Source organism: Numenius arquata, chromosome 8, assembly GCF_964106895.1.
Source record: "Numenius arquata chromosome 8, bNumArq3.hap1.1, whole genome shotgun sequence".
Classification (NCBI taxonomy): Eukaryota; Metazoa; Chordata; class Aves; order Charadriiformes; family Scolopacidae; genus Numenius; species Numenius arquata.
This window is the reverse complement of record NC_133583.1, coordinates 57329390-57357232: the sequence shown is the minus strand read 5'-3', so window position 1 is coordinate 57357232 and position 27843 is coordinate 57329390. Positions and strand designations below refer to the sequence as shown.

Sequence of the window (27843 nt, the reverse complement as noted above, 5' to 3'; positions counted from 1 at the left end):
GTGTGTGTATGGTTGGACTCGGTGATCTCAAAGGTCCCTTCCAACCATGAAGATTCTGTGATTTTCATGCTATGAGTATCCTCCCAGTATCTTTCTCTTCCTCTGTATCAACTCACACTTCTTGTATTTGTTCCTATTTTCTCTCTGCTCCTTCCTTAGACCAAGTCTCCTATTCCAGTCACTGAGAATAGGCATCAAGCCAGACAAAGCCAGCAAGCGTATTCCAAAGAGCTTGTGTTAAGTGGTACACGCTCCACTTAGAAATTGTAGTTCTGTATGTGAAATTAACTGTTCTAAAAAAGTGAAATGTTTAATGAGCTCTTTTTGTCATAATTTCCCATCGTCTCCCCATTATACATCCACATCAAGTTCTACCTGTCACGGTGTTTTTAGTAATAAGAGTCAGACTGTAAATACCCTTCATGGAGACTGTCAGTCACATCACAATAAAACCTCTTCTCATCAAAATGTCTAAACTATCTGCTTACAATTTTATGAAGGCTTTCAAACAACTCGTCTTACTGCTGTTTAAAGATTCAGGGCATTATATCTGATGCCTTACAATGCAGGCAGTCATCTGGCTAGTACCAATGAGGTGGGAAACGTTAGCAAACCAGGGTGGAATGGACGGGAAGGAATTTGGCTGCCTTGGGGGCAAGGCATGGGAGGAGCAGATGAAGTTGGGCTGGACCCAAGTGCACTCAGGTCTAGAAGCCGTAAGGGCTGCCTGACCCTTTTGCCCAAACTAGGAAGCTGCCTTTGGGGAAGCTCTGTTTTAATTCTGGCTGGGATTCCAGTGCCATTTGCAGGTCTGATCTCTTCAGGTCTAGTGTCAGAGGAATTGTGCCTGGGGACATCTGGAAGGCATGGGCAGCCCTGGGCTCCACCAGCTCACGTGGAAAGTCAGTCCCTGGAGAAACGTCCAGGACATGAAAATGTCTGGCAATAAAATAGTTCAGAGCCGCTTTCCAAATAACCCTCACCATCCTCACCAAAGTGAATTCTTTTATGACACTTGCTCTGGAGAAGAGCTTTGTAACTCTGGCTTTTCCCTAAGTTTGTGCCGGTGGCTTTACAGAACCAACTGATGACGTTGACTCCAGCCTCCACAATCAGGCTTTCAGGATGAAATTTTCAAAGATGAGAAGGAAGAGAATGCACAGACCCGGTCTCTGACCACCATTTTTATTTCCCTTTGCTAAAAGAGACACCTGTGTTCAAATGCCCTGACTTAGTTACACTCAGTTAAACCCCATGTACGAGGTTTAACACTGCGGTGTGGGATGTGCATTTTAACAGTGCGGCTACTTGTTGCAAAGTTTGAAAATATATTAGTTTGTTATGATAATGTCACGTGGCATGAGTTTCTTCGATGTTTTAGCGGGCTGTTGCTATTTTTTCAAGTAGAAGTGAATATACATACCAGTATCTGTAGTGTGGATATTGCACTAACTCTTCTGAGAAGATCTTGTGCAGCCCTGGAAGCACCTCTGCACCATGGGCACCTCCTCTCAGCTTGTCTTTTGATTTAATACCAATATTGACTCTGATACTGATGCTGGCTTGTAATGAAAACAATTAGGACCATGCCAAAGGTAACATCTGAGCCCTGAAGGTGAGATGTTGTTGTCACAGGCATGTCTTCAAGAGCAAGACTTGTGCTGTAGCAGGAGGCCCGTAGTTTAACAGCCTCTCCACACGTCAGTGTTTGTTTCTGTCTGCTGTGTGGGTACCATCTCCCTTGTGACCTGCATCCCCTGCATTGTGTTATCCTCTGGGCAATCACAGTGAGTGCTGCTGGGTGATCTCCAGCGATGTCGCCCACATGGCACTGTCATGTCTTAAGATACTTCTATCTGTGGGATTTTTCCTCCTTCCTTTGGGGTTAGAGGGTCCCACATTCCATCAGGTCTGGCTGACGCAGGAGAGGCAGACCCCTTGATGCTGTGGGGCAGGTTTGGTGCGTTGGGGAGGCAGGTGACACATCTATTGCATTTGGACTTTGCATTAGGTATGCGTGTTACCCGTCAAGGTCTGTCGCTATCTGTGATTTAATTACTTCTACGTTGTAAAAGGTCACTGAGATTTGTCAAGGTGGTTTTTCCTTCCCTTTAGCAAGACCGATGGGTCTCATCTGCTGCTGTTTTATACTTTCCGCTTCTGTTTATATCTGTGCGAAATGCAAGTAGAAACTGAATAAAAGCCTTTTACCCTCACTCTACACTGGCACAAACAGCTATGCAGCTGGTAGTTTGGAGTGGATCCACGGCAAAAAACACGGTAACACCTGAATTTTCACTAGCAGGCTCTGTTCAGCTTTACCTGAGGTGAGAGGCCAGGTCTGAGACTTTGCTCAAACCCCCGAATCTCTTTTCCAAGGAGAGAAACAAGTCACCCTCAGGGATGTTTCAAGGAGATTTCAGGTTTCAAGAGTATGACGATGATGTGGTATTTGATAATGAAAGTAGAAATAACTTGTTTCTTGGCTATAGCTCCAGTCACCTGTCGCTTTGAAAACCATTAGATAGACCTGTATAACTGTGCCTTGTATTTTAAAAAAGTAAATTTGGGGTGGATTTCTAATTTCCTTCCATTGTTAAGTTTATTCCCTGCAAGCATCCAAAGGTGTCTTTGCTTTTGCAGTCTAGAAGTGGAGTTTTGCTCTCATGTGGAAGTTTGGATTCTCGTCATCATTTGTCTCTTGAACCTGCAGTTAAAGCAAGCCATCACGTGTCAACACGGCTGGCTGCATTGTGCCACCCGGCTGGTGCCGTAGTCCCCTGATACTAAAGAGTTCATCATCTTTCCCCATCTGAGCATTTACTGTGTCCTGTGCCACTGTCCTCATTCCCATTTTCCCCAGGGAGAACTGATGGAGCTACACACTGGGAACGAAAGGGGCATTACTTTCAGAAACAGATCTTCAGGCAAGAAATGCCACTGATGCCAATGGATGTGTCTTCAAATAGGTCTGGATGGAAACCTGGTCATGGCTGACATTGAACCAGCCAGCAGCTTGTCCTTGGTCCCTGATTTTCCTACTCAGATACCCTTCCTCACGCTGAAATGAAATCTGGTGCAGGCTGGCTTTTGCCACGCTACCAGCTGAAATGTTTTGCTCTTTCCCTTTGTTTCCAGTTTTCTGTTAAATGGAAAAATATGTTTCATTTTAATATCTTTGCATTGCATCAGCCACATGCAGTAAATTACATGTATTTGTAAGGGTACCTAAATCTAAAGCCAGGCTTGTGTTTCTAGAAGACAGGTGTCAGGGCCTGTTAGTGCAGAGTAGATGTAAATTACAACAGCTTTTGTAGCTTACATCAACATTTTGAAAGCCTCAGCGCTTAGTTCACCAACAGAGTGATATCTCTGGGCTTGCAGCATTTCTTTTAAATACATGTGATGTGACCGGTGTATACCATGCTCTCTGAACCCGCCACATGGTGTCTGGAGAAGATATGGAGGAGGTGACCATGTGGCTGGGACCTTTGTATCAGCATTCTCTGGGCTCTGGGAAGTTTAATTATCTTGGGTGTTGTGTTGCCTGGAAGCAGCATGGGTCTGGCTCTAAGCTGGAGTCACTCTTTTGGACTCTTGATTTATTAGAGTCTGTCAGAGAGGAGTGAAGCATTTTAAATGTCATTTCCTCTAAGAGTAAATACCTAAAGTACACAGGGAATTCAGAATTAAGTTCCCTTCAGATGAAGAGAGAATAAACAAATGAGTAAGCGCATGTTTTGATTGTATGAATAGATCCTTAATTTAAAGGAAGCTATCGAGCAACAGTGAAGCAATTCACTCAAACACTCCTCAATAATCTATTATGTTAACTATCCTTAACCATCCCACCTCTTTAGCTGCACAGGTTTGACTAACAACATTTTTAACCAGCACATCCAGCGCTTCCCAGTGAACAAGCAAAAGGAAACTGGACAGTTGGTGAATGCCATGAAGCTCAAGGCTACCCTGCAGTTGGGTAGATCCTACCAAAGTCACTACTTGGGTTTCTTACTTCAAGTAAAAATACAGAGGAGAAGAATTACCTGAAGAAGAGTGCTCCTGACAAGTAAGAGTTACCCTATGAAACTGAAAATGCAAACTTTAAACAGGAGGGTTCCCCTGTCCCATGGGATTCTGAGCACTGGATTTGAACCCTGTGTAAGTGACGGATGCCAAAATGCATGTATTTTGGATAAAAGTCAATCAGTGTAGTTTTAGGGCAACCCATGTGGCTGATGTGACCTGTAACAGTTGGGAATCACCCTAAATGTTCACAGCAGCCTTACAACTAAAAGGTTGTGCTCAGCGATACCTGTGTAAATCTGGGCTGATGGCAACGTCACTGTTGCTGGTCTCTCTGTAACTGGGAAAGGTTACGGCATTTGAGGACCCTTAGGATGCGTAGGAGGCTGAAGATTGTGAAGACATTGACAATTTTTTTTTCACACACGTATTCTTCGTTGTATTCTCTTTAATTAGAAAGTAATTGAGCAGTTCTTTGTTGAGTTATCATGCTACTTCATTAATCCAACAGTAGTTTTACAGGAAAACAATATGTCTGTTGGTTGTTTTCAGCATGTCTCAACCTACTAGACGTGGTTTGACTGATGATCGCTTCAGTCATGATCGTGACGTGCTACTTCGTTATGGCTCTAATTGTTTTTTAGAATGAATTGTGGTTAATTAGCAAGCTGCTTGCAGCTCATGGAGCTCAGTAATATCAACATTTGTTGTATAAGGTTATGCAAATAACTGGGGCTTTGCTTAACTAAAGTAATGCTTGGAACCATCAGAAGACATATTTGACATAGCCAAAATATTTACATTTTCAACTAAAATAAGAACAAAAATCTTTAGTTTGACTAACTGTTTGACTTGTCATTAGACTTCCAATGTAAAATACGTGGTAGAAAAAGGGAATTGCAGCGCAGTTGGATGATCCTTCTTTTTCTGTGCTGGGCTGACTGGTAGGACATTTACCCTAAGTGCAGGAAACCAAGTTTAAATCCCTCTGCTGTCTTGAAAGATTCAAATAGCTAATACCCAGCTCAAAGGTTAATTACTAATTGCTGGTTATTTCCTATATATAGTACCCTTCATACTCTTTTTTTTACTTGCTGAGCTCTGTATCAGAGTGGAAATTAATTACTGTGTATTTTTTTCGTGCTTTTTAAGCACCATCTTTGCTTCAATCTCTGAGATTTCAGCATTTTGTAAGACACTACTGTAATTATCTCGTTTGCAAAAGTATAGCAATGTTAAGCAGGTTTTCTCATGCTGTAAGTCAGTGTAGATCCCTTGCCTTTGGTAAAACCAGTAATAGAAGTTGAATATTCAGGCTTGTCATATATATAGGAGAGAAAGAAGTAAGGTTCTTCACACTTTTATGAATGCAAGAGGCCTGTCTTAGATTTTTTCTTTTAAAATCTGAACTTTTTTCCCGATTACTGGGTGATCAGAGGGAATATTGTATTTGATGCAGCTTTATGAAAGCTGCAGTTTACTTACCTCTTATCGTGGCTTCTGTACTCTTGGGTTTTGTCCAGCTCTTGGACAAAAAGGTTTTCTTTAGTGAATAGTGAAAAGCGTCGCGAGGAATTTCATTACTGGCTGGAGTGGTGTAAAAAGCCTGCTGCTGCTTTAAGAAGCCAGATTTACATATTTCATGTTTAAAAGATTTACAGTATGTCTCACATGCCTGTATAGAAAGATGGAGCTTTCATTATAGGTTTAATGTCACCGCGATACAAGGATTAATACTCTTTCCTCCGCCTCGGTCTGCGCGGCCGGTCACCAGTGACTGGTGTGTTCCTGGTTGACTAAGCTGTAGGGGTGTTTTCATATTCAAGGAGCTGCATTTTTGAATAATTAAAGCAAGCTTTTACATCACTCCATGGAGAAATCCACAGCCAGCAAACCTAGAGGAAGATCAAGGACTGGAGCGTCTTTCCAGGCTTCTGGTTGTTTTCTCTCGTGCGCTGGGGATGGAGGGAGAGGACTGTTGACTTTAATTGCGAAGGTTAAGCTCTTTGGATCACAAAGATGAACCAGAGGAAGGCTCAAAGGGCCAAATTCTGCCCTCGGTAGCCGTGTTGCAGCCTTGGCATGGTCGTCGTTGAAGGCTGTTCCATGCTCTAATAGACAGGAGGATATTTCACCCTTAGGAAGTGTCTTCTCACCAGCGTGTGACGCAGAACACGGGCTGATGGAGGATGCAGCTCAAGTGCTACAAGATAATTGGGCACTTGGGGATGTGCCGTGACATGTTGGGCAAATGTTTTCTGCGAGGTCCCGCTGTAGCACAGGTGGGAATTTCTAATGGCCCGTTGAACGCTGCGCACATGTTTCCTCTGCGCTGAGACAGGGTTATTTCTCAGCTGGTTTCACAGAGCGATCGGGGTGGCTGGGGCCAGGATCTGCCTCAGAGCGACACAACCTGCATCCCTGGATGCTGGAGGATGCAGGGGGGTTAAAGGATGGGGCTATCAGAACAAAAAGTGATTAGCTACTGGCCAAAACGGGTCCCTCCTGAAGGCATAAACCCTTCTGGTTTCATTTTAAAAATATTTTCAAGGTCTGTGGAGCTCTTTGAATAAACGGACACAGCTTTTTTCCACACTTTCCTTACCTGGGGCTGGGGTAACACGTTGTCGGCTCCAAGAAGGTGCAGGACTGGGTCTTCTGGTTGTGCATGGTGGCATTTTCTTCCTTTAGCTTTGCCTTTTGCCTGTCTTTTTTTTTTTTTCCTTCAGGTCTGTGATAAGATGGGGAGGGGAAGAAGGGGGAAAGCATTCTAGGCTGTTTCTGACATTTTTTTAAACTTCTTTGTTTTAAGATGGCATGGGATTACCAGCTGGTATCTTGCATGAAGCTTCTCAATCATCTAAGATTTGATTTTCAATAACTTGCTGTTGTGTTTGTTTCTTAAGAAGTAAAATCTCCAGCACTGCAATAAATGTTATCTGAAATACAGCATTCTGAGAATACTGAAGTGATAATTTGTGTTAAATATGTAGATGGATATAGATATGTATGCATGGGTGGGCAGTGTACTCCCACGTATGTTTACACACAGAGAAACTATGGATTTAAATATAACGTGAATTGATTTATGTAAGTAATTTTAAAAATTCCTGTGGAAAGAAAATACTCATCTTAAAATATATTTACATTATGTTACAGTTCTCCTAGTTCAGAGGAAGCTGTGTTTATCTGCAAATACTTGCTTTTAGAGCTTTTGCTGTTGAAAACTCAAATTTTTTTCCCCCCTGAGGATGTAAAGTCCTTTCTTTCACCAAGCCAGTGAAAAGTTCCATTAATGTAAGTGGGATCAGAGCTCACTGGGTATGCTTATTGTGGAATTAATAAATATCTGGGAAAATAAATAAGCAGTAAAATTGCCCTATACACCAGAAGATGAGATTTAGCACAAATAAAGTGTATGTTTGCTCCACATCCCAGCAGCGTTCAAACTCACTGTTTTGACTGCATGATTTCATACCTGTGCTCACTGCAAGATGGAAAGGGTTTTCATTCAATACTGAAGTCAATAATTATGGAGGTTATCATTTTCATGCTCAGGAATTCATGTCATTTTCATAAATCATTCATTTCATTTCATAAATCATGCTTTACAGCTGCAGAATGGAAACTTATTGCTGGACATTGATGAAAATCTTGTTTCAGTCACTCAGGTAAGGTTGTGACACTAAAAATGTTTTAAGGAAATATAGATGAAATCATCCATAGGAATAGTGCAATTTAAAAATTTTTGGCTTGGGATTAACTTCATTGGAACATAGCTAATATGAAATGTGAATAATTTAAAAAAGCATAATGGGTGAAATCAGTTCTGTAGGGACAGTGAAATCACAAAAATAAAAGATAATTATTTGGTGTCCAGAATCTCATATGCTGCAAGTGGATAAATCTACGTCTATGTCAGAGAAGATGCGTTCATTTATTCAGGCTGGGAATTGAGTTGTAGAAAAAAAGAAAAACTAGATCCAGAATCCAGATCTGAGCCATTTAGGACTTTAAAATCCCACCTCCAAGCGTTGCTATTTAAAGCTGTCTCTACTAAGTAAATAATGAAGTTATGTACCCACTAAGTTTCTGTTTACATTCTCTGACGTAGTTCTGTAGCTCCTGTTGCGTGTAAGGTTGCTATTCTGTAAGAAATAATTCCCCTGTGAATATATTCCTTTTTCTTGGGGAATATTGTGAATGAGGGTTTATTACAACCAGTAGCGAAGTTGTCTTTCCTGTCACTCTCTCCAGCTGCCTGTTTAGAAATCCATCTACAGAGTTTCTGTTAAGAGCTTTAACAGAATTATATCTGTGAAGAGTTTCCAAAGATCCTTCACCTTGAAGCACTCTGAAAAGCATTATTATTATTATCCCCCTTTTACAGGGGCATTGAGGCATAGACATCTGAGTTGCCACCTTTCAAATACATACCATAATTCCGAGTTCAAAAAATATACTCGCTATCAATTTTCAGTATCAATATGAAACTTATAATATTTTTTCCACAAAAAAATGTATAACTTTACAGGCACTTCCTCTTGGCCTGTGTAACCACGTGTGCCCTGCCCTTTCACATCCCCTCTGGCTTGCTCTCCTGCTTCCTCACCTGGAATGGAGGCACTGAGGGAGCCTCCTCAAAAGGACACAAGCAATTTCTTAGCAAGCCGGAGAGAAGAAAACAGTGAAAAACTCCCCCATCCTGCAGGAAAAGGGCAGATTTAGGGGTGGTGCTGAACAAGCAATTGGGAGAGATGAGAAGAATGTGGCTCTTTCCATGATTCAGTGTCACCTGGCATCTCTTGAGTCAGTAGTGCCTACAGGAGGCTTGAAGTGATTTCCAAACAAGTGCTGCTGTTGTCATTATTCCAACTTTTCTGGGCATTTTAACAATGCTTGCCTGGTGTGTTTGCACACACTGAAAAAGTGACTTATGGGCTTTTTATTTTTGCAGAAGGCACTTCTAGCAGTATTTTAGTAATGTACAGTAGAATCAGTGTACCCCGAAGAAAAGGTGGTTTTTCTTCTTTCTCCCTTCTTCCATTTCCACGCAGATACTTAGAGGGATATATAAGCCCGTAAGAAGAAAATATATTGTCATATCACTAAAGCAATGTGATCTACTTAATATAAGACTTGATGTGAGGAAATGTGAAATAATTCTTCCCTAGGTACATCGTTAGACATAAAGCTGAGAATCATCCAAGCTGCTAGACAAAATTCCAGGTCTAAGTGATTGTAGCATTGCTTTTGTATATGGGAATAGAGATGGGATTGCAGAAAGGTATAAAACTCTGAAATTATTATATTTTGAATAATAGTCTTATTTCTTGAAAGATCACTATCATAGAAGGTTGGTGGGAAAAGAAATATCCTTTGTTGGTTGGTTGTAAAGGCTGACCAGCCAGTGGGGTTAATGTCCAAAGCGCTGAATGTTGGCTACATTTGGAGGTCAAGACTTAATGAATCTCAAGCCTATATAGGTGATAGAAGGCTGCAAGGTTTATGTGCCTAAGCTGGGGAGGAATTTCAATGAACTGAGTTAAGATTTGCATTAAATCTCATTCATAATGAGATTTAAAGCTTCCCACATATGTGGGTGTGATTGAGTATGATAGAGGGAAGAAGGAAAGCCAGTGAACTCCAGATGAACTGATTTGCAGGTGCAGATGGGTGGAAGAGAGTAATTTTACTCCAGAACATGTGAAGGACCTTTGATTTTGCAGCCACTCAAGGTGCTCCTAATTATGAAAGTGCTTTTTCCTCTTCTGGTCCAGTTGAGTGAGGTCTGTATGGGTGACCTATTTTGAGATCAAACTGAAGGACGCCCTGAGAAAACATTTATAGCGTGAGTTAAATGCAGAGCTGCAAACTTCTAATAACCCAGTTGTGCATCATCCTTCAAGTCCACTTATCCAGGTCACACCTGTCCCATGGGCAAGGGGAAATCAGGCAGCACTTTAAAAGCCCTTCCTTTCTGTACCCTTCTGTCACTTCCACAATCTGCTGCCATGTTTTAAGACCTTGAAATGAGGGTTTAGAAAAGGAGCCAGGGAAAAGGACTGGCCATAAATCATGCTTGGTGCTCACTGATGTTCAGGACAGAGCAGTAATGCATCCAGGCCCATTCAGGATGTTTTTTTCATGCTTTATTCATTTTTATATTTTTTTTATGGTGGAGAATTCCCTACAGAATCATTTTATAGAGTTAGCTGCTGGCTATTTGGGTCCATCAGCAATATCAAAATCCCATAGCTTGAACCCATGTGCTTGCTCCATATGGGACCTGACATTTGAAGCCTACTTGGCTTTTTGGGGGGCTTTCTATTGCTAGCTGTTACTAGTTAAGTTTGCAAGTTCTAACTAGTTAACTCATAGTTTCTTCTCCTCAAAAGATAAATGGAATTTTTTTTTTTTTTCTCTTTACAGGCTGTTACCCAACTAGAGCTTTTTGGGGACATGTCCACTCCTCCTGATGTAACCTCTCCCCCAGTGAGTATCCAGGGAAACTGAACTGTGCGTTTTTCTACTTGCTATTTTCAGCATATTTATTGAGCACATTTACAATTCAGGTCATCAGCCATTCCAGTAGGGAGAATTTCAAAGTAGTTTTTATGTTGCGAGAAAATAAAAGTGAAGCAAATTGAATGTGGAGTCACTGCTTCACGATGATGTGTAAAAATATCTTCCATTTTTATTTTTCTGATATAGGGCTAGGTGTCACATAAGATATAACCTGAGCTGCAGATCTCCTTCCCTGGTGTTTATCAGAGGTGCATGCTTCACTGCACTCTCTCTCTCCACTGCACTGCAGGAAGATCCAGTCTTCCTGGAAGAAGCCTTATATATCATGTCTCTTCGGTTCCACCAAGCACATATCCCAGAACTGCTGTTAAAGGAAGGAAAGACAAAACAGTAAAGACAGAGAGGACAGAATGTGTTTTGAGGGCAAAGAAAAATTTTTCAACATGCTTTTCCGCATCGTAAAATGAGAACCCAATCATTTTCCTGTAAAGTTTTTGAACCTTACATTAAGCTGTAGGGGAGTATGAATCTACTGAGAAAACTCAAATGCTGTGAAGCCTCAGATCTCTAAGGTATTCTGGAGCACGTCCAGGACTAGAGGTTCCAAGTCCTGTCTCCTCATCCTTAGCTTGCTCAATTAGATTGGATTTCTCCTTTAATGTAGACCTATGGTTCTGGTCCTGTTGGTTAATTGGAAGCAATATGTATTCGCTTTTCCATAAATCCTACAGATATGTCATTTGCCTTTACTGTTTCTTACATTAATGCCTTGGTCTTCTGCCTCTACTGGTTGGCACCTAACACCTAGAATCGCAAGTCTGTGTGTTCTGGAGAAATAAATTATGTCAATATTTTGCATGTGATGTATTCCAGGCAAATTTTATTTTTATTTTTTCCTCTGGTACAAAGTCTCTCCTTTTCTTCCTTTTTCTCCTGTCTCCAGCAAATTCTAATACTGTTATTTCTGTAGCTTCTTTCCTTCTACATCTTTCCATTCTTTTTGCTTTCTCTTTCTTCCCTCCAAACCTGTATTTTTAGAGTTACGGATGCTGTGACAGCAAAGTATGTGCTGCAGAAGCTGCAGCTGATATGTCATTGTTGTATTTTATTCCTGTCTTCTTGCAGACTCCTGCTACTCCAGGTGATGCCTTTATCCCATCTTCATCCCAGTCACTTCCTGCAAGTACAGACATGTTTGGTTCTGTACCTTTCAGCACTGCTGCCGTACCCTCAGGTAGGAAATCTGCTGGAAGTACAAGCTCGACTCAAATCCGGTGATCGGTTCTCAGCTCTGGTTTGCATTTCAGTATTCAGGGCATTAATTTAGAACAGTGGAAGTGGGAAAGGATTTTGAGGACAGTGCTGCAGGGCAAGGCAAAACAAGTCTTTAACAAGCAGGGAGTACATTATCTTGAATTTACCCCCATTTTTTAAAACGAAAGCCAAAACATTCACTGGGAGTTCAACCATAGTTCAGCCATCTGGATAACATACCTTCTAGGTACAGTAGTAACAAGACAGAAAAAAGCATTTATTTTAGCTTTGCTGTTTTTGTGGTAGTAATGAATATCCTGTGCTGTCTCCAGTAAATAGAGAACTAGATATGGAGAATTTGGTGGCGTTTCAAAGGTATTCCACTTAGTCAAATCCTGATATTTCCTTTAGACTTTTCTGTGTTCCTCAAAGTGCTCAAAATTCAAAAGCTGTATATCATTCTGCACAGACACACAAGGCGTGTGGTTTTGACTGCTCATCTCTCCCCGGGGTACTCGGAGCACTGAGAGAGCTGCGCTCTCAGCTCCACTCAAGGGGGAAAAAAAAGGGGGAGGAGGAGGAGGAGGAGTGCCTTGAATCATTCAACAGTGACTTTCTAATTGGTTAACTCCCTCTCTGATGGGCTGTGTTGCAGCATCGGATTAGCCACCGCATCTCCAAAAGGTTACACTGATGGTGAAGTTTCTGGGGATAATGTCAGATGAAAACCCTCGCTGCTTGGATGAGGTTACAGTGGGGGCAAGATAAAAGGACATCTAGAGAATCCATCATAGCCATCTATTGAAACAGATATATATCAAAGTTACTGTTCTTTCATCACTCGTTAATTTGGTCTTTCAAAGTTCTGTTTCTATTTTATTTTTACTTTTATGATTTTGCAACCACCCTTACATTTAGCATTACAAAACAGCCTAGAAATAAAGCAAAGAGGAAGAGGTACAGGAGGACTCAGAAACACACTCAGGTTAGAAAGAGGAGTTTTAAAGCTCCGACAGCAGTAAAAAGTAAAAGAGGTTTTCATATTGTATAGTATTAACAGTAAATCATTAATTTAAACATGAAGCAGCATACCTGTAAAGCATAATACTTCTATCAGTGGAACATAATTGTATTGCACGGTTTAATTTGTAACATTTTTTACAGCAGTTTTAGTTTCAGAGTATTTATTTTTTTGGTTTAACAAAGTACCTGATCATGTAATTCTTACACAGTCAGACTCTTGGTAGCTTGAAAAGAGGGTTCAGGTCTGACAGGAAATTATAATTTTAGTTTTAATCTTTAATTTCCTCCCCAGCTAGAAAGGTTTTATGTTAATACCTGAAGCAGTTTGTTGTTATCAGGTACGTAGTACAGGAGAAGCTCAGGATCTTTTTGATGTTCTCAAGTAACCGGGTAATAACCAAATGTGGGGATTTTTTAATCTGAATTCGTCTGGGCTCTGACTTCGTATTGTGCATTTTGAGACATTTGCTTTACTCTTCGGAGTCCCAATCATTTGAACTGTGTCTCTGTCAGAAGAGATGGCGCAGAGTCTTTCTCTTGCAAGAAGGTCACACAGTCATTAGAGCACCCTTGAGCTATTATCTAACATATATGAAGGTGCTTCCCTCTAACTTAAAACCAGTTTTGTCACTATCCCACTGGCAGGAGTTGGCTGGTGTTTGAGTCACTCTCCCCAATGAAGAATTTAAAAAAAATGATGAGGAACTGCAGCAAAGCTGCTCCAGGGTGTCTTCTTCCATCCTTCTGCTTGCTCTGGTAGCTCATCTTATAGCAGCGTGTGGGCTGCTCTGAAAAGATGAACTCCATCCCAGCCTGATGCAGTGCGTCATGTTCAGTCCCAGAGATCCTCGCCCCAGGAGGAACAGGACAGGCAGAGGAGAAAGGCAGAGGATGGGGGGAGTCAGGCTAGCAAGAAGAGCCTCAGTGGTGAGGAGCAGGACTGTGGTGCAAGGGAGTGAGTTTAGGGAGTGTTTTGGGAGCTCCTGTGGTTCTGGTACATGATTTGACCAAACTGGTCCCAGCTGAGTCAAAGACAGAGCTCTGGGGAGGGGAGCTGCCAAATGGCCAGCTGCCAATGAGGTCCACGCACACAGGTCTTCACAGACCCAAGAGGGTACTCACTGAGGAAGAGAAGAACTTATTTGTTCAGATGAGGGGAAGGATTATTGCCAGTATCCACCAATTTGTGGGTTTGTATACCAGTATTTGTTTAGTGGTGGGAATTCAACCATGTCTTTCAGTTTTCAAGTGTGCTGAAGCGCTGGGAAGACTAATGTAGCCTGCATGTTTCTAATTTATTGTGTAGCTTTTTCTGCGGGGTCTTGACAGTGGTGTTAAAATCTTTCATTAATTTTTTTTTTTCTCCCCTGCTCTCTTTATTCTTTGAAGGTTATGTTGCCATGGGAGCTGTTCTGCCCTCATTCTGGGGACAGCAACCACTTGTTCAACAGCAGTTGGCCATGGGTGCTCAGCCTCCAGTTGCTCAGGTGATGCAGGGAGGACAGCCGATCGCGTGGGGCCAACCCGGTATTTTTCCTCCTACTCAGCAACCGTGGCCATCTGTAGCTGGTCAGTTCCAACCAACTGCCTTCATGCCAACACAAACTGTTTTGCCTTTACAAGCAGCCATGTTTCAAGGTACCATTGCTCCTATAGCTACTGTTCCACCCACAAGTGATTCCACCAGATCAAGTCCACAGACAGACAGGCCCAGACAGAAAATGGGAAAAGAAATGTTTAAAGATTTCCAGATGGCTCAGCCTCCACCAGTGCCATCAAGAAAACCAGATCAGCCTTCCCTCAGTTGTACCTCAGAGGCCTTCTCAAGTTACTTTAGCAAAGTTGGGATGGCACAGGAAGCAGATGATTGTGATGACTTTGACATCTCTCAGTTAAATTTGACTCCTGTGACTTCCACGACACCCTCTACAAATTCACGTGAGTATTTATATGCTTTCAGACGTACCTTTCCTCGGACATGACTGCTCCTCAAAGCATTTCTTTTTTTTTCTGTATAGTAAATTGCAACACAGATATGAACTGGGAACCTTCATGCATGGTCTAGCTTATTAAATGTGTTCCAGTCATAAACAAAAGTATCAGAGAAGAGTTTCAGAGCCCCGATAGCTGCAGTCTAAAATTTAATTTCTAATAAGACAGTAATGTATATTCTGTGCTAGAGACATGCAAGCTGGTTGGAAAATGCCCGTGACATTCAGCCTTGCAAATGATTTCACTTCTGTCCCATTCAAGCCATAGTTTGCAGAAATTAGGGGATGGGTATTTCTTTTAATAGCTTGGCGTATTGGACATGTGAGGTAATTCATTGAAGGGCTGTAAAATAAGCTTATCATGTTTGTACATAGAGATGGGGTTTTTTTCAGATTGCTGAAAAGAGGATTTCACGAGACACAGATTGACCAGGGGCCAGCCAGAGACCTTCTGTTTCGCTTACCTGCCATAGGGCAGGCGACTCACGCATTCTTATTGTATTGTAGTGGCGTCTCCCTGGTTCCTAAAGACATATTCCAGATGCAGCCAAACTTAATTTTGAAACTGCTGAATGAAATCAAATATATGGAATTGATAATGGCTGCTGTGTTCAAATTTACCTCTTACAGCTCCTCATTAGAACATAATTTTGGGGGGTAATAAGAGTTGAGGGCTCTAAAGCATGAGCAAATTTTGTGCTGCTGTATCTTTCTGAACAAATTAACAGATATATATTCTGTTGCTGTTACCTTAATCTTTGTTTAGCTCCAACCCCTGCACCCAGACAGAGTTCTCCATCAAAATCATCAGCATCTCATACCAGTGATCCTGCTGCAGATGACCTCTTTGAAGAGGGGTTTGAAAGCCCAAGCAAAAGTGAGGAGCAAGAGGCTGTGAGTAGCAACAAGGTTTCTAAATCCTAATTATCTCTTTTTAGCTAGGAAAGAGAGAAATTATTTAAATGTTATTTGGTAGTGTCAGAAATAACTGTTCTAATAGGGCAGGGGGGTACTTAAGGGGGAGCTGCAGACAGCATTTAATTCCCGGTTCAGTTTTGATAGCTAAAAGCATGACATTTACATTGATATGCATTAATATTGCATACAAGGAACCAAACTCCGAGTCCGTATGTAAGGTTATGTATGTTAGTCATATCTGATGTCCTTTTTAGTATACCAGCATACACTTGTTGACGGTAAGGAAGTCCGAGGTAAAACAACATACATGCTGAGGCTGCAGAAAGAGATGTGAGAGTTTGTGTGTTAAAAAAGATGATGGTTGATGTTGTCTTGCACATTCTTGCATCCCGGTTGCTTGCCTAGTTACATTCCTCAGTGTTCCGGCCCTCAGTATGTGATTTCTTTGCCTTAGACTCAGTGAAGCAAAGCAAGAAATGTTATCCAAGCAATGACTTTAAATCCCAAGGTACCTTAGGCAGATAAAAGCCTAAGTGAGCCAAAGGCAAGAGGGAGTCTGTACAAAAAAAGGACCCAGAGGTACAAAACAACACTAGCTTGGACTCTTTCTGATTCACATAGATTGACTGGCTTTCGGGCCCCTTTGCAGTTCTGGTTTGTCTGATCCAGTACCTTCTGAAGTCTGTGGCAGCTCCTGCATGGGCTCCAGCAGGTACTGGTGTGGTCCTTCCCTGCCTGCGTCAGCTGTAGGAAACCGCTTTGGCTTTTGAGAACGTAGCAGCAGTGAGGTCTCACTTTGTGGTTTTCATGAGATAGGATGTACTTGTTATGCCCACAGCATGAAAAATAACCTCATGTTGACTTTTCACTTTCTTATTGTTGAGAAAAAAAGGTGTTATGTTCTTGTATTCTAGCCTGATGGGTCTCAGGCCTCATCCAACAGTGATCCATTTGGTGAGCCAACTGGTGATACTATAAGTCCACAGGTCGGTAGCTAGATAGCGCAGGTTGGGGTAGGTATCTGTCCTTTTTTTCTCTACACCTTGAGGTGCTCACTTATTCTTCCACCAGTGCCTACCATTGCTTTCATGGATGCATGGTTTGTTTTTCCTTTTCATCTCTTCTGCTTTTCCCCTCCATTATCCACAGTGTATTCCTCATGCTCAGCGGTTTGCATGGCTTTTGCCATTCACTAAGTGTTGCAACTTACGCAAATATGTGTGTTTCGGCTGCCTGCATGCTTTAAAGAAATGTGGACTTGTTATTGTGTTCAAATTCTAAGGGGAAATAGGGAAACTGAGCCATTACTAACAATGTTTTAGGCAGAACATTTTTTTGTTATCCACTCTGGCCTTTAGTCAGACATAACATATTAAATGGAATAAGCCATCTTACCCATAGACATAACAAATATTAAATAAAATTATTTAATGACACGTGAACACCTCTACCCTAAATCAATGTGATAATCAGTAGAAGCACGTTTATTATCTGCATGTAAAAAATATTGAAACGGGTTTGTGTATTTTTGTCTCCAACTGCAAATTAAAAAAATCTGAAAATTATTATCATTATCATTGGTATACTGATGCTTTAAAAATTATTCATCAAATGTAAGTCATTTAAATCCAGACAGACGGGAAAGATGATCTTTTCATCTTTTGTGTTAGAGAACACGTTACGAAATGTGGCTGCCAGTGAATGTTCTGTGATTTGTTTCAACAGAGTATATATGTTTTACCAAAAAGACAGTAAAGCTACAAAGTTTTGAGTGCTGAACATTGTTATTCCATCCAAATACTCTCTAGTGTTGCTACTTGAAGGATATGTTTCATTATCTTCTCCCTGTCTGCCATTCACGTTTTGTATTACCCAAATAAGTGATCTGATAGTGCTTCTCTGCTTCAGCACAGAGCTCCTGGAGCAAATCCATAACAATGGTAGAACCCTTTTTATTTTTGTACAGAAATTGCACTGTGTTTACCAGTGACTTATCCAGCCTGAGCCGAAGTAATTTGGTTTCAACTCAAAATTAGTAGTTTCATTAGGAGTCAGTTTACTTTGTACATTAAATATGGTTAAAAAAATCTTACAGTAACTTAGCTTTGATCCCCTTGGGAGTAATAAGATTATCTCTTAATAATATATGGTACTGTAAGAAGGCATCTCCCTCTTCTTTAGCTTCACCAACGTAATGCTCAGCTCTTGGGGGCTAAAGCTAAAGTAGCATTAAGCTTTGTGTCTCATTGAGCCTAAAAATGACAGTGCAAGGACAGAATCAAGCTGGGATGGGCTGCTCTAGCAAGAGCATCCGTTGGTTATTGTAATCCAACGAGAACTGCTTCTGCAGATTGATGGTGCCACATAGAAATTTGACTTCGGCTTTGCCTGACCTCGGCCAGCACTGACATAGCTGGCTCTCCCACCTTCAGACCCTTTCAAGAGTTCTTTCCTAGATCAAGAAAGAGAATTTGACCTTTATCTGAGTCCCGCGCTCTGCAAACCCGTGTACATTTGTTTATTGCGGTTTATCCTAGTCAGGGTAATTCAGAAGTTCATCACAGGGAGAATAATGATAAAATCTCTTTCTAATTTTCTGACTGTCACAAAGATAGTTAGCATCATTTGTAAACTAGCATCACGCCCATATACCTACCAGGAGTTCTGGAGATAACTTGAAACAGTAGTTTAAATCTGTTAGTGTATATTACCGTGTAAGGAAGTCAAGTGAGGGACTCCTTTTGTCCTGCTTTTATATAATTCTTAGTAAAATACATTCTTTTACCTCTCAAGGGTTTCTGGGAGCTACCAGAACAGTATATTACCAGTGATTCCATATGTTTTTTCTATATTTTTTGTTAATCCTTCTAGAGTCTTACATAAAGAATGTATAATTCTCAGAAATATAGCCTGGGAAATGTTAAATAATATTACTGATTATCGTATTATAGTAATTCTTGAAAGCTGTAGGCAGGAAGAGGAAGCTGAACAAAGAGAAAGCCTCTATCCAGTGAAGTTACACTAATATCATTGTGTGCCTCTGTGCAGTGCCATTCAGCAGCATGCCGTAGGAAATCCACTTGCTAAAACCAGCCCATCTAATTCTGAAGCCTAGTAGCGTCAGAGCAAGGGAAAGTCTAATCTCCATGGAAAATTATCAATTCAGGACTTACTACTGTGTTGTGTATTGAGCTCCACATTTGAAGAGAAACTTAATGGGGAGAAACATGTAGTACAAAAGAATCGCAGTCTGCATAAAAGCCACTTTTGTGTGTTAGATGGGAGATTACTCCACTCTTTAGAACATGGTTCTTCACACCAAGAAGAGAACAGTATACAACTCAGATGAATGGACCTCTCAGGAGCATGACACAGTATTGTGTTCAGAAATTTCAAATATATCTGTTCCCAGCATCTCTATGGAAGCTGTGCCCATGTGATATCTTGACTTACCTTGTCTTGATGTATTCAGGATGATCACCTGCCTAGTATTTTGTATGCTGATCTTTCAAGGTACCTTAGCAATTTGGTCTGTTGATTCCTTCTGATACTCCTTATTCTCACGGAGAAATAATTCAGCAACTTTCAGTCACTTAATTTCTCCATTTTTCCTCTCTTCCTTTTGCAATCTTCAACTTAAGCTCTCAAAATCATCATCCTGCCAGTAGCCGTTCTTATAAGTGACTCTGCTACAAATAGCTATGGGTTCTTTGTAGGTAAATGTGACATTTTATAGATAAGTTACATTTTTGTCCCTTTATGGTTGGAGATAAGCGAGCAGGCCTAACTTTCACGGGTGAAATAAAATCAACCATTTGCAGAGCTATTCATAGCAAGATTTGTATTCGGTGGTTTTCCCTCTGTTCATGAGCGGCGTTGAGGATGGATAGTGATTTTCCAGAAGGGGCGAGGAGAACACTGAATAATAAGACTACCATCTTCAACTGACTTATATTTAATCCCTACTGCTGTCTTAAGACTTTGTGTGGAGGATAACTATCATGCAAGGAGAGAGAGAGAAAGAACTGTGTTTAGCTACGATTCTACCAAATATGTTAAACATCTCTTATTATTGATATTTTGGATTAAAGTGAGAAATTTGAACAAAGGATTTTTCTCCTGGTCATCCCCTTTGCACCAGCACACTGAGTCAGACTGAATTAGAGGGTGTTGGGTGCAGACCCTGCCAGTGCAGTGGGTCTACCACACTGTGACACTAGGAAGCCCTGAAGCCATACAACTGAAAGCTTAACAAAAGCTGTAGAAAGGGAAGCCTTCAAGCACGATGAGAAAAGGGAAAGCAAGGAGCAAACTTTGGCTCTCTGATGTCAGGCTTCTTTGGATGCCTGTGGTTATCTTGGCTGGAATCTAGGAAAACGTCCCAACTTTGGAAAGAATGAATTCAGCCTGAAGACTGGGACTGGATATCACAAATGTGGTCTAACCGTACAAACTGGTTCTTGAAGCAAATTAGCAACAGGGTGAAACTTCTGAAAGAGAATAAGGGGATATTTGATGCCACAATTATTGCAGTAAAAGTCATGTTAGGTGCTGGAACAAACGCGGTTCTGCCGATATGATGCCCAGTTCAAGATTTGCACTGGCAGTCGTTCATGAGAGATTCTCAGGAAACATTCAAAACATTTGTGGCTAGAGCATATCTTCCTCAAAAAGTTGTTTAGTTGTTCTGTGAAATGTGTGCAGACAATTATAAGCCCTCAAAATATGTCACACTCTTCACAATTCTCTCAGCACTGTCAGGAGAGCAACAGTTCATTAGAATATTTGTCTATCAGCTTTTGGTGGTACTTTGGTGGCTCGCTGCCATCATCCATCTTTGAGAAAGTGCCATTCTTAGTGATAAATGTTCCTAATAATCTTAGCTCCAGGATAGACTACTATAACTCTTTATTTGGGCTGTTATTAGGAAGTTGAAAGAAAATAGCAACTTATGGACAAAGCGTTGGCTTATCTGGGAGCTTGGTGGGCCTTAGGAGGGCATATTAAGCTGATTCTGCAACCTCCTCTTCCTTTCTGCCCGCTCTCTGTTGTGTGAAGAATCTGAATGGGCTCAAAATATCGAAGACTGGTTTTGCAGGATCTGTTACCATCACTCACCCAGGTCAATCGGAACTGAATAGAGTCCAAAGAGAAATTCATAATGATTATAGGTGGCCTATTCTTACCGTAGGCTCTAGAGCTGTCATTCTCAAACTAAAGACACAACACCCAGCAGGATTGTGAACCTGAGAGAGAAATAAACTTGAGTTGTGCGTTTGGAAAGAGATCACAGTTTGGGAAGTACTGCTTCATTCCAGAGTAATCCTAAAATTGTCATTTCAGACCCCATGATCCTTTGTTCATCATCATAGTTCACAGTGAATCTGAAGGGACAGGACCAGAGAAATCCAGGCTGCTCTGTGAACAGAGGCATCCTACAGATTTGCCGCCTTCTCCGCTGCTAAAACCCCCTTTGAGCTATCCATTTCATTATAACCAGCCCATATACAGTTTTCTCACCTCTTTCAGTGTCTCCAAGCCCTCTTGAAGTAGCCAGGCACCCTTCCATTTCTCCAACTTCTTTCTCTAAACAAGAAACATACTGTGTAGCTTGCGTAGAGCCGCGTACTTGCTGATTGGCAATCCAGCAATTCAATTAGGGGACGAGGTCTCCTAGCTTTCTCTTTAATGAGGTCATTTAAAAGTTCCTTGTCTTCTGAACAACAACTGATTTTAAAAAGGCGCTTGAGATAATTTAGTATCTTTGAGACTTCTGAACAATTTGCTTCAAATTGGCTATCGGGTTCAAAAGTTATGAAGGAGAATTGACAGATGCATAGATGGAAAGTATAATTGCGTGGCTACTGTTTTGTTAGGAAAGGGGCCCAGAAATAACAGGCGTGTTTCTTTGCTGCAGTTCATTATTATACCGGGAACAAGATGGAGCAGGGTTCATTTTTCTGAGTAGTTCTCATTGTTTTTTCACTTTATGGATGTGTAGCATGCTAATAAAACTAGATATTTGAGACTAGGAAATATTCCTGGGTAGGTTTATAATTAAACTAGATATTTGAGACTGGGAAATATTCCTAGGTGGGTTTATAGTAAGAATAGAGGCACTCTCCAGTCATAATCCTGAACTAGAAGGTTGCTGTAGTTATGCTGCAAATAGAGGCTAACTGTAATAAAAATAACGAAAGATAAGCCACCGGCTGTTAATGGGAATTACCTGTCTTATCACCAAAGATATTTAATTTGAATCCCGCTTGCCAACTTTGCTATGTCCTATTTTATTGAGCCAGCATGCACTAGGGAAGACACATTGCACTCCCGTTCCCTTCACTTGCATCCCCAGCACAAGAACTCGCGTTTTGGCTGGCGCTCCAGCACACGTTTCACAAAACTCTTATCGTTTGAGCCAGCCCTTTCTGATCAGTCAGCCAGGAGTAAAACCGATGCTGGGAATCTATTGTAAAGGGCAAAGAAATCTCTGCGGGCCTCACCTCTGCAACTCAGTACATCTCACCTGGAGCTTTGCACGTAGCGGGGCACCTCGCAATGATGAAACAGCTGCCAATGGAAAAATAGTTTCCCCCTTAACCAAGTCCCACGTTAGGTTCTGTGAGTGAGCTCAACTACACGAGCCCAAGTAGACGCTGAGTCTTTCAAGAGATGTTCTCCAATGATTAGTTCTGCTGGGGAGCAGATGTTAATATCTTTAAATTGGATGCAAATTTACTGCTCGTATTTACATAATGTTATTCAAAACCGTTAGCAACCTTGTTACATCATGCAGTAGTGTGCTATACCAGGCGTGCTTACTGTTTGCTACAGTCTTGTTTATTGTGCAAAACATTCCTTAAAATGGGAAGAATAAACTGATTTAAAGCATGAAGTATCTCTGGAATATGTAAATGTCACATACATAGGGAAAATTTTCACTTTGGCAATTTTTGCAATTAATTCCGAGACACCTCGTAACTCCACATTTTCACAACCTACTTGTAGCTTTCTAAGTATTTAGGTGTCTAACTGAAAGCTTGTGTATTTAGGCATTTCTGGTTCCTTACTGCAACCTCTCACTTTGGTCACACACCTGACCTATGAATTCATACCTTCTTCCTCCAATATCTCCTTATTTAAAGGCTACTGTTCAACCTAAAAAGCCCCATTAGTATGTGAGAACAGAGCTAACCACTGCTTTGATAGCAGCTTCCAAACATAAAGGAAAACATTTACTTTTCAGAAATCTGCCAGAAATTGCATATCCTCAGAGTTGATAGAAGCCTTTAAGTAGGATTTAGGAGAGAAAAAAAAAAAAGGTGTTGCCAGTTGTCTTCTTGGTTTCTCTCTGTGGGTTGATGAAAGCACATCAGAAGTGCTCCTGGGCCAATCCTATGGAAAGGAAAACACTTTAAGGTTCAAGGCGTTTATGTGAATTGGAAGCTTTGTATGCTATTTTACTTGTTCCTCTTATTTTTTTCTGAAAAAGACCCATTCTTTCATTTCCTTCCCTCAGAATCTGTTCCTAACGCAGTGCTCGAAGTAGAAAGCAGAAAACTTTGGTGAGGTGATTCTGATGCTGTGAGAAGAGTTAGGCTCTCCTGCCTTTTCATCCTTTTCATGACATTCCCTGTGACCTTTGCATGGAGTAAAGTATGTAAAAAACGGGCTTTATTTCTGCTTCCAAGACTCTCCAAAATAATGCTTGTGAAGCCCCCCTGCCTGGCAGTGTGAAAGAAGCTATTCGTGAAGTCAACAGCACTCAACTCTCCTTTTGCCTCTTTTCGGTCCCTTTCTGCTCTCTTTTGCTTTCTTGAGTGTCGTTATCAATACTTTACAGATACCATTCGCAGTGTAGGGCCACAGGCAAGATGCACTGCTTGAATTATCTCAAAATAATACTAGAAAACAAACCTCAGTCATTGACAAAAAACTTCGGCTGAGAAGACTGCACGCAATTACTGCAATTAATTTCTCATTTAGGCTTCTGAAGGGGGAAATCAACTAAAAGGAAGACATAAGAGCACATTTTTCATTCAATATGCTCTGGTCTACTGGAAGAAAAATTATTCAAATCAGTGAGAAATGCAGGCCTTTGCCATGTGAAGTGTATGTTCAGATAAATACTGGGTACGGGTAAAAGAAATTTCTAATTCTACCGGCTGCCTCATGCGCTGTTGAAATTGCTGATGGCCGATGATGAACTCCTCCTCCTCTTCCAATGGTGTCAAGTTCAGTGACACCTTAGGACACCTGTTACTTAAGTGCATCTGCATATCTTAAAGATATTTGAGGACAGCTCTAACAAGCACGCTTGACATTTTGAAAAGCTCTTTTTTCCCCCAAAGACATTTGAAGAACTGACATCTTTTGTTCCAAAGGGATGCTCTCCCTCCCTCCCCTTTTCTTCTCCTCCTTCCTTTTCACTTCCCCTTGCAATCACCTCAGCTTCAGCAAATGCCTGAAGAATGGCCTGGTGTATGTCAGGTTCCCACATTAATTAGTACAGATTTTTCTCTGAACTAGCTGCAATAGATCATTCTGCCAGCTTCGTGTCTGCGGTACATGAAAATTGGCATAGGTGGACTTAGCACACAGTATGTGAAATGCAGTTATTTACTCTCAGTCATCTCTTCTGATTACCTTCAGTTTTTCAAGGTCACAAAATATATTTGCTTCTTGCTGAGGGTAACTTCAGCCGCCTTTATTTAATCATTCCAAAGGATTTTTCTCATCCTCCCGTAACGCTCGTAGTGTGCTCAGGGCTTCACATAGGTGGGAAAAGGGGAAGCAGAGTCTTTGCAAGTTCCAGAAATGCAGTCATTTCAAGGAATAAGAGACAACTTCCCTTGGCATGGAGGACACGGGTCATATTTTGAATTTGTTGCGTTGCTTCTCATTCCACATGAGATGCACGGTGAGGTGGGGCAGGGCGCTGGGACAGGGCACAGACTGGAGCACTGGCCAGGCACTCTGGGCACAGAGTAAATACAGCCCCACAGATCCCCCTTTGAGCTGTTTTTCTCAACAGCAGCATCGTTTTGATAAGCAGTGATTAAAATCCTGTGCCATCCCCTGCCAGACATCTCTGTGCTCCGCGGTGCCCAGCGATTTGCCAGCCTTCAGAGGTTTTTTTTTGCTCAAAGTCAGCTTCTGCTGATGCTGCTGTAACATCAGTTGATTCTAACTTGGTTAAATTCAACGTCGTGGCATGGTATTTGAATATTTATCAAGCTGTGGAGAGTTAATGCAGTATGGCATTAATTAGCCTTTCTGCCTGTCTTGTTCTTTTTTTAGATGTCATTCTTAGTTTAATAAATTAGTTTCTGGAAATTAAGTAGAATGGATTCCAGGGTCCATGGATGGTTTGCTTCCCACTGCAGCCAAGATGGACGTAGTTTGTAAAGCACAGGGTGTCAGCTGTGAAACGACACCGAAGAACACGGCAGCTTTTTTTCCCCACCACATCCAGGAAATTCCCAAAAAAGTATCTGTTAGCAAATCGACACGCTTTCCTCCCAGCTTTAATGATCGTACTAACGGTTACACAGACTCCTAATCAAACTGCATGGAGCTAGCTCTCCTCGTTCTTCATAGGCAACTCATATTGGTATTTTAAGTCCCATCACAGCTTCATTAGCTCAGTTTTCAGCAGCGGTTTCTGTTTGCAAGTGGTTTTCTCCATGAGGTGTGTAAAACCCACAGCTCTCTTCTCTGGGGGCGGGGGGCGTCCCCTCCTGGTACGAGTAATGGCATTTTACGCCAGCTGCATTCCTGGCCTGTAAACTTCAAAACACCTAGTCATATAAATATCATTTCATGTCTTCATATGTCTACGTCCAGCAATACCTCCTGAGGATCGGTGCACAGCCGATACTGGAAGAGGAAATTGATAGTAAGCATTCATTTTCTGAAATAATATCACTTTTTCTTCACAATTCAGCCAGGGTGCCGTGATCACTCAAGGCAGCCCGGAAGGCAAACTCTTCCTTTGGGTTTTGCCTCATGAGGTATCGCTGTTCTCGAGCAGATGTTCTAAAAATGTTCTAAAAACTGTCTGGAGACATCTCCGCTTACTGTATTTTTATTATCCCCAGGAAGCAGAACCTCTCTACGCCCAGATCAACAGACCTAAGAAATAGCATTGTTACAGGCTTGTGGTGCTCCAAGGCTCAAACGAACCCCAACAACCTGGCAGGCCTTTGGCTTTCATGCTTTTTTCCGATTGATTTTGTCTGACAAGGAGAGATGATGCCCTCCTGGACTGGCTCTACGAGTGTTCCTGACATCTTTCTTTTTTGGCAACCAATGGCAGATTCCTATGGCAGCACAAAACAAAAAACTCTCCCTGCTTATCATACCGCGAGTCCAGCCCCGTCCCCACGTCATGGGTATCCAGACTAGGAAATCTTATTCCTCGGTCTTCTTTTAAACGTTTGTTATCTTCTGTATGCCACATATAAATAACGAGCATCTGAAATTTATCCAATATTAGACATTCTTTTTCTTTTGAGCAAAAAAGCAGCGTCTGTATGTAGCAGTGGCATTATCATTCAACAGCCTTTTGGGCACAAGTTGGCACTTTTTATGTCATGGTGACATGTTTTTCATCATCACTGACATCAGGCTGATCCTGACCTTTTTTTTTTTTCCCCCTGTGTAGAGGTATTTAAACAACAACAACAAAAAAATACTGGCAGTGTCATTGGGTTTTTTTTTTTTATTATTTCTTATTCTGTAGTTCTGTATGAGTGACAGATCTAACAGCAAAACGCCTCCTGTGGAAAAGATTCCCAACTTGAAACCACAGAATAAAACTCAGCTGTTTATCCATCCTGACTGAAAAGGTTGCCAAATGGACCTTTAAGTTCTAGCGCATCATGAGGAAGAAATGCTGCTTTTCTGTTTGAATACTCATGTTGTGGATAGAGAAAGGACATCGAGTCCCACTGAGGAAAGACGAAAGAGTCAGTATTTCCTAGGAAACTCTAAACAAAGTGCAGAAAAGGAATATTTTTATTTCTTCGATATCTTGCTGCTGTAATGCTATGCAGACAAGCGTTTTCTTCTCTGTGTGCCATTTTTGATGAAAAACAAAAAATCATTTGCCAAATAATACTGGTATGATTCTGGTTTAGGAACTTGGATGAAGCGGACTTTACAAATGGGACAAGGATGGCATGGATTTTGGAATTACAAACTGATTCTGTGATCAAATTGTTCATCTTTATCACTTTTTGTACATCAGAAAAATCAAATGGGATTTTTATTTTATAACTTGAAAAAAATCTTACTGTTAAACTCTTTAAATGTTTAAGGGGAAATGGCTTTAAGGAGTTCGAATGAAAATTGCCAGTTTTTTTGTAAATATAAATGTTATGAAAATTCTTTTACTAATGCCATTACACAGTAGAGAAGGTAGCAAGTTGCAGTGCTTGGGAGGTGTGGCAAACCCAATTTGTGGTTCTCACATCACGGACGTTTTTTCACATGCTTACGGTAACGGGCTGAAGCTCGAGAGCATTTGCCAAAAGCAGTCAGCTTGTCAGCGACTAGTGAAATTAATGGGAACACATGATTTTATGATCTAGTTTTCACACGGACATACTCCGCTTACCAGAAATCCCATTTCATTGACGTTCCTTTGCGATTCCAGAACCTCTGCATAGAAGGCATCAAACTGTTTACACACAGAACAAAAGAATTTAAAACTTCCTTTTTTTACATTTATGAAGCAAAAGTGCAGTGTTTGGGTTCATATGTTTAGCACATGATTTTCATAAAGAATCTATATATTTTTGCCCTACAGAGAATTGTTATACAGGTCAAATGTGTTTTCCTGATGTTCCTATGCAGTTACAGTATATTGAATTTAGTGGTTTAACACTAAAAAGAAAAAAAAAAAAGAAGAAAAAAAGAAAAAAAAAGAAAAAAGAAAAAATAGAAAAAGGAAAAAATGTTAAAGAAATCAAATGATTAATGAGTTTTTAGGGTTATTGTGCAGATTTTGTTTTTAAATTGACACATTAGGATTTACATTTTTGTCATGATTAAAATAGGCCTGGAGTTATAAATATTTTACTTTCTTTCATCTCTATTA

The 27843-nt window shown here is 41.0% G+C and overlaps 1 protein-coding gene across 1 annotated transcript in view; it reads left to right on the top strand.

The window, feature by feature from the left end:
- Window positions 1–27625, top strand: part of DAB1 (DAB adaptor protein 1) — a 145362-nt gene extending 117737 nt beyond the window's left edge. Inside the window, exons 11-17 of the mRNA XM_074151831.1 lie at window positions 7641–7697; window positions 10459–10521; window positions 11680–11788; window positions 14221–14769; window positions 15589–15716; window positions 16655–16726; window positions 25841–27625. Coding sequence (XP_074007932.1) covers window positions 7641–7697; window positions 10459–10521; window positions 11680–11788; window positions 14221–14769; window positions 15589–15716; window positions 16655–16726; window positions 25841–25885 — 1023 coding nt within the window. The 3' untranslated portion in view covers window positions 25886–27625. The remainder of the gene's footprint in view (window positions 1–7640; window positions 7698–10458; window positions 10522–11679; window positions 11789–14220; window positions 14770–15588; window positions 15717–16654; window positions 16727–25840) is intronic.
- Window positions 27626–27843: the final 218 nt, after the last annotated feature.